The sequence below is a fragment of the Blennius ocellaris genome, assembly GCF_963422515.1.
Source record: "Blennius ocellaris genome assembly, chromosome: 16".
NCBI classification, from domain to species: Eukaryota; Metazoa; Chordata; class Actinopteri; order Blenniiformes; family Blenniidae; genus Blennius; species Blennius ocellaris.
Genome location: NC_137665.1, coordinates 787,988 through 795,365, shown reverse-complemented (window position 1 = coordinate 795,365; position 7,378 = coordinate 787,988). Strand labels below are relative to the sequence as shown.

The 7,378-nt window shown below is 47.1% G+C and overlaps 1 protein-coding gene across 1 annotated transcript; it reads left to right on the top strand.

The window, feature by feature from the left end:
• The first annotated feature begins 2,916 nt into the window (after positions 1 to 2,916).
• LOC308141003 (transmembrane protein 265-like) lies at positions 2,917 to 6,945 on the top strand. Its single transcript, XM_080510995.1, has 3 exons — positions 2,917 to 3,088; positions 4,542 to 4,798; positions 5,588 to 6,945. The coding sequence occupies exons 2-3, from the start codon at positions 4,562 to 4,564 to the stop codon at positions 5,738 to 5,740; spliced, it is 390 nt and encodes a 129-aa protein (XP_080367121.1). The 5' UTR covers positions 2,917 to 3,088; positions 4,542 to 4,561; the 3' UTR covers positions 5,741 to 6,945.
• Positions 6,946 to 7,378: the final 433 nt, after the last annotated feature.

Sequence of the window (7,378 nt, the reverse complement as noted above, 5' to 3'; positions counted from 1 at the left end):
TGCTTCCAGTCGACGTGGCTTCCGGTTTCCTCTGACGCACTTCCGTGTTTGGTTTCCGCCCTCAACGTTCCTCCACCGCTCATTGGTGGATTGGAAACTGGGGGCGGAGCCTCGACCGGCAGACTTTAATGACGTTTACCGGAAATTGTGATTTTCCAGTGTCCATAAAAACACTATAAACACAACATCCATTCATTCATAGTCAGAAAAAACAGAACTAAAAGTGCAGTTAGATATGAGAATTACAAAGATTTCAAAATATGAACCAAATAAATGTTGAGTTTAAGTAAATTTAATTTGAACAAATTAGTCCCAAAATGAGATTTGAGAAGAGCTTGGTGAGAAGCGGTTTGGTACACACCAACATGATTTGTTTTTATAATCATTGCTTTTAGGAGAAAGATTCAGACGCGTGGTTTTATGACAGTAAAAAGAAAAGAAATCTGGGATTTCTGATGTACATGATGTCGACAGTTTGGCCGAGACGTTCACTGAACCCTGCGTCACCTTCGGTTTCTGTTTTTATTCCTCCTGTTGACGGCTATAAAAAGAAACGCTGCGAGATGCATGACTCACCTCAGAAAGTGTGTGGTGTGTGTGTGTGTGTATGTGTGTATGTGTGTGTGTGTGTGTGTGTGCGCACAACACGTTGTTCATGGCACAAACTGTAATGTGTTTAATGTTGTTAAAATAATGTGTTTAAGAATGCAGAATGGCACGCTGTCTCTCTTTCAAGTTTAGAACTTTTTTTTGATCCCATTCAATTAAAAGTTATTAAAATGAGCGAAGAGAAGAAACAGGAAGTCCTCGAACTCACATGAGGCTGAAAACATGAGACTGAAAACATGAGACTGAAAACATGAGACTGAAAACATGAGACTGAAAACATGAGGCTGAACCATCCAGCACTTCAGACTCTCATATAAATGGCTTCAACTGTTCACCTTCTTCACCTCTAGTGGTTCTTCACTGAAGTCATACATGAGAACATGAGAATTCCTGCAGCCTCTGCAGGTAGAGACTCTTCACCCGCGGGTAGAGACTCTTCACCCGCGGCTAGAGACTCTTCACCCGCGGGTAGAGACTCTTCACCTGTGGGTGTTGTGGAGGAACAGGAAGTTTATCTTGAGGAACGACGCCGACTCGTCATCTTGTGAAAGAATGTGGTTGGTTTGTCGTCTGGCGGTGAGTCAGGAGGAGGAGTGACGTCTTATCTGGAGGTCAGAGAGCAGAAATGATGGGAGGAGAGAGAGAGAAAGAGAGAAAGAGAGAGAGAGAGACACACACACACACACACACACACAGAGAGACATAGAGAGAGAAACACAGAGAGAGAGACATAGAGAGAGAGAGAGACACACAGAGAGAGAGAGATAGACACACACAGAGAGAGACATAGAGAAAGAGAAAGAGACATAGAGAGAGAGAGACACAGAGAGAGAAACACAGAGAGAGACACAGAGAGAGAGAGAAATACAGAGAGAGACAGAGAGAGAGAGAGAGATAGAGATAGAGATAGAGAGAGAGATAGAGAGATAGAGAGAGAGAGAGAGAGAGAGAGAGAGAGAGAGCAGGAGAATTCAAGCGAGGGAGGGGTTGCCTCATCCCGACTGTTTCTATTCTTTCAATCTTTCACTTCCTGTCAGTAAACAAAACTATTGTATTTGTGTGTATTATTGTGTAACTGTCACTCAGACACACTGGGAGCATCTGGAGCGACAGTCCAACATCTGTCCTCCTCAATAAAACCCTCGTGGTGTTTGATCAGCGACAGCCTGGATCCTGAAGAGGAGAGGAACGCCGACGACGGACGAGCTGATGGAAAAACCTGAGGGAGTCGACATGTGACAATATGAACACTTGAAAACAAAACGTCTCTGTTCTGTGGAAAACAAAGCAGGAACTCAGATCCTGTTGGATTTTCACATGTTGAGGATCTCGTTTCTAACGCTGTTTCCCGTTTTAACCAAACATTCATGCAGCGACCAATAATGTCATCATGTCACGAAACATGTGAAACGTTATTAACTGCATCCAATAATGCAGTAATATGATAATAATAAGACTTCTGAAGAGATAAATCTCGTCACTTTCCACTCAATCAAATTCACATAAAGCCACAAAACCTTTAAAATAAAGACAGAATATTCTGTCATATCGAGATAAACGGTTCCTTATGTTGTATTTCCAACTGGGATTTTGAGATTTAAAACACATTTTACAAGAATTTTTATAAAGTTTTGACTCTTTAGCTTCTCTGAGGTTTTTCTTTCTTTAAGCTGTTTTAGAAAAGGTTATTATTTTTAGTAGTTCTGGGAGTTTTTTAAAGCTTTTTTCTTTTAACAATCATTTAAGTCTCATTTCTTTAATCAACTGTGGCAAATTGAGCAGGTCAATTTGTTTTAAGGTGATTTAATGTGAAGTTCCACGCTGGAACATAAACTCTCAGTGGGAAACATTCTCTCACTGGTTAACTAGTACTGGTTAGTTATACTAGTTCACTGATCCACAAGGTCTTTCTCACTCCTGGTTTGTGGAGCGACGGATGTTAAATGTTAAACTGATGGATGAAGGGGAACCGCCAGGATTTATTGGTGATTGTCGTGACACGGGGGAAGTCCGGGCCTGTTTCACTCCCCCCCCCCCCCCCCCCCTCACCCCCCCCTCACCCCCCCTCACCCCGGGGGCGGCGCCGAGTGCCGGCACACCTTTTCCCCACAGCTCTGGAATGTGACGTGGGAAAACTTTCAAACTGCGTAATAAACGCCTCCTTGAGTAAAACCAAACAATGTGGGAACCAAAGACCGAAGGGGGGGGGGGAGTGTGTGTGTGTGTGTGTGTGTGTGTGGTTGGGCGTGGAAGCCTTCACACAGTCTCGCCCTGCCGCCCTCCTTCCTGTCACTCATTACCTCCATGGCGTCGGGACTCGTTGTCTCTCAGGAGGCGAGTTTGAGCAGCAGCAGGTGGAAGTTTCTGAAACTTCTGTGTTTTAAAAAGAAAAGAGAACGACGCCGCTGAGAAGGGAACCACCGCTGAGCCTCTGAGGGCCTGACCCCCATCACCCCCCCACCCCCCCACCCCCCCACAGGTGAGTTGAAGCAAATCAACGTCTTCGTCTCAACTTTCACACCTTGAAGCCGCGAGCGGCGGCAACAAGTCGTTTCTGCCGTCGTTTCCCTCGGAGCTCGTTTCCCTCAGAGCTCCTTTCCCTCGGAGCTCACCACCAGTGATGTGAGCTGATCAGAGATCAGAGATCAGAGATCAGAGATCAAATCACCTGCAGGCCATTGTTTGTGTCTCTCAGCTGGTCGAGCAGGAACTTCACAACAAAGTTCAACAGTTCAACTTCTTCAGCTGTTTGTTTTTCACGTTTGGTCGACACAGTTTCTGTTTCATGTTGTAAAACCTCTGGTGACGGAGGAGTGTGAGGTGGTGCTGAGGTGGTGCTGAGGTGGTGCTGAGGTGGTGCAAGGAGCCTGTCCAGGCTTGTAGCAGACGCTCAGTTTACATTCCTGCTGCGGCGCTAAAAGTGAAACCTGCTGCTGCTTCAACGTCCTGGACGTCTTAACTTCAAGTCCCAATCCTGAAGTTTAGGCTGGGAAAGTGTTGACGCCTGAATTCAACCACCTGTGTGTGTGTGTGTGTGTGTGTGTGTGTGTGTGTGTGTGTGTGTGTGTGTGTGTGTGTGTGTGTGTGTGTGCTCCCTTCAACACTACGACCATATTTGGTCACTTCCTGCTTTGTTCCGCCTGAAATGAAACGATTCAATGAAACTCAGAAAACAGGTGCAGCGAACAAAACCAGTTTCTAATCATATTTATCTGACGTATTTTTCATTTTCTAATGATCTTTGCTATTTTGGAAAATGTACTTGTTTAATCTATTTCATCCGTTTCATATTTTTATTTAACTGTTATTAGTGATTTTAACTATTTTAGTACTTGAAGCCATTTGGGCCTTTTGTTCTTTTTAGTCAATTTAAAAAAATATTTTTCTATACATCCATACATCTATATCCATATATCTATATCTATATCTATATCTAAATATGTTTTTTTAGTACACAGACACATACGCACAATATACACAAAAGTGCAGACAACACACACACAGCAGCATGTTTCCAGCGCCGCCTGTCCTCACCTGGTCATATTGTCCCCACCTGTCCCCCCTGTCCTCACCTGGACCTCCTGTCCCCACCTGTCTCCCCTGTCCTCACCTGGTCATATTGTCCCCACCTGTCCCCCCTGTCCTCACCTGGACCTCCTGTCCTCACCTGTCCCCCTGTCCTCACCTGGTCATATTGTCCTCACCTGTCTCCCCTGTCCCCACCTGTCCCCCTGTCCTCACCTGGTCATATTGTCCCCACCTGTCCCCCCTGTCCTCACCTGGTCATATTGTCCTCACCTGTCTCCCCTGTCCTCACCTGGTCATATTGTCCTCACCTGGTCCCCCTGTCCTCACCTGGTCCCCCTGTCCTCACCTGGTCATATTGTCCTCACCTGTCTCCCCTGTCCTCACCTGTCCCTCCTGTCCTGCAGAACCGTCCAGCGTGGACACCATGGAGGAGTCGATTCCCCTGAGGACCCTGTCCTCCCCTCGGGTCCGGGCGGCGCCGGACGTGGAGGAGTTCTGCCTGGACCTGGTCCCCGGGTTGGGGACGGAGCCGCGGGGGGACGGCGGGGGACGGGTCCCTGCGTCCTGCTGCGGCGACCGCCACCACAGGACGCTGGCCGTCTGCAGCATCGTCTGCGGCTGCAGCTGCATCGGCTACCAGGCGCTGATCAACTCCGTCAAGGTACTTCACCCTCGGTCCCGGAGCTCCAGACCCGGGTCTGCCGGTCCCGGAGCTCCAGACCCGGGTCTGCCGGTCCCGGCGCTCCAGACCCGGGTCTGCCGGCTCCTCCTGGTCCTGGTCTTTGATCCCATCTGTTGGAGTTCTTCCCCGTGTTCCCCTGAACTCCTGCGTGTTCGTTTGATCCTGGAGACGCAGAAACAGAGTTAATTTCTTCAATAATAAATTTAATAATCACACAAACAAGAGATTACAAAAATGCATATATCAGATTACATAATGCTACAAAATTCCATATATCAGAGTTTGGGCAGACCCCAGTACAGAGGCCGGGTCCACAGGGAAGAAGGGCCCGCTGCAACGCCTGCTTCATATCTAGACATTTGCAGACGACACCTCAACCTCACATCGGTCAGTTCCTGGTGATGTATGCGTCGCTATGGTGATGTATGCGTTGCTATGGTGACGTTGCTATTCCTTTGTCTCCAAAACTGCTTCAAACCGGTTCTTCTCAGAGCTTCACGTTCCGTGGGACAAAGTGACCTCTGACCTCTTATCTGTTCCAACCATGTTGTTGCAACGTGGAGCGCTGAGGAGACGTCGACAACCAACTAGGAAATCCTTGAACATTTGTTTTTCCCAACTTGGGCAGTGGGAGGACCTCCAGCTGTGTAGAAGACAACTGGACACAATATGTTCAGTTGTCCCACAGAAATCCAATGTTTAACGTCTAGATTCCTCCACGAGTGACGCCAGTTGGACCGTTAATCCAAGGTACCGTTGTCTTTCCAGGCCGAGACGTCCACGGACCCGGAGGCGGCGGACAAGTTCTCCCGGCGAGCGAGGAAGCTGGGGTTCCTCTCCATCGTGACCTGGGTCCTGGTCCTGGTGTCCATCCCTCTGCTGGTGGTCCTGCTCTCCTACCTCATCACCATCATGGACTGACGGGTCCTGGTCCTGGTGTCCGTCCCTCTGCTGGTGGTCCTGGTCTCCTACCTCCTCACCTTCATGGACCGACGGTCCTCGTCGGGACGGAAGACGCAGCAGAGGCTCATTAGAACTGAGGAAACTAAGACGGACCAAGAACTAAGACTATCAGACGGACACCAAGTTCTGCTCACCTGACGGACAGGTGGAAACTCTCGCCACAAGGAGTGGACTTTCCTGGTGTTTCCTGGAGATTCCTGGACTTTCCTGGTGTTTCCTGGAGATTCCTGGCATTTCCTGGAGATTCCTGGCATTTCCTGGACTTTCCTGGAGATTCCTGGCATTTCCTGGACTTTCCTGGAGCTTCCTGAAGTTTTCTGGAGATTCCTGGACTTTCCTGGAGATTCCTGGTGTTTCCTGGTCTTTCCTGGCGTTTCCTGAAGGTTCCTGGAGATTCCTGGAGTTTCCTGGCATTTCCTGGACTTTCCTGGAGATTCCTGGTGTTTCCTGGTCTTTCCTGGCGTTTCCTGAAGGTTCCTGGAGATTCCTGGACTTTCCTGGAGATTCCTGGTGTTTCCTGGTCTTTCCTGGCGTTTCCTGAAGGTTCCTGGAGATTCCTGGAGTTTCCTGGCATTTCCTGGACTTTCCTGGAGATTCCTGGTGTTTCCTGGTCTTTCCTGGCGTTTCCTGAAGGTTCCTGGAGATTCCTGGACTTTCCTGGAGATTCCTGGTGTTTCCTGGTCTTTCCTGGCGTTTCCTGAAGGTTCCTGGAGATTCCTGGAGTTTCCTGGCATTTCCTGGAGATGCCTGAAGTTTCCTGGACTTTCCTGAAGTTTCCTGGAGATTCATGGACTTTCCTGGAGTTTCCTGGTGTTTCCTGGAGCTTCCTGGAGTTTCCAGACTGAAGGAAAAGAACCATGTTGAGAACAAACTCTACTTGAGATGTGGAACGTTCAAGGACTCCAGGAAACGGTTCCCACGTGTTTCTGTCTGCTACAATATTTATTGATCTCCAGAAAGAACAAACAAAACGCAGCATCGTCTTTAGTCTAGAACTCGACGTGACGTCTAGAACGTAGCGGAGACTAGAACCATCAGATCAGCTGTTGATTCTAGCAAAGAATCAATTAGAACAACTTCTCTTATTACATCTACTGTCGCCATGTTTTTATTGTTTTTAATGTAAAACAAAAGCAATTTTATAATAAAACGAGCAGAAAGTGTTTGTGCTCTTGAGTTTATTGAAGCATTTTGACACGCCTCAGTGGAAAAGACAACAAAACGCCGTTACAAACAAATCTGTGTAGAAAACAACACGTGGTACAGTTAAGGCAACTTCATTACAACTTGGCGGAAAGAAGAAATATTCTCAGTAATTAATCCTCCGTAGGTAGTTTAAGTCACATTAGCGACAAATAGAAACAATCCAGAGAAGCAGAGGATTCAAACCCTGGAGGCCAGTTTGTGCCTAATAATCAGAATATTAATAATAATAATATATATTTATATAAAAAAAAGATCCACAACAAGTACATTTGTAAATACACATAAGGAACTAGAACCTGAGCCCAGTAATTGTATTGACGCAGTCCAAGAACATTGTAGAGAAATCAGCTGTGAAAGTTGTTAAAAATCTCTTTGCTGGCACTTTATTTT

Excerpts from the sequence above, each read along its gene's own strand:
- LOC308141003 (XM_080510995.1), top strand. The coding sequence starts at position 4,562 with ATGGAGGAGTCGATTCCCCTGAGGACCCTGTCCTCCCCTCGGGTCCGG. Across the intron at positions 4,799-5,587 it reads CGCTGATCAACTCCGTCAAG|GCCGAGACGTCCACGGACCC; the intron begins GTACTTCACCCT and ends TTGTCTTTCCAG.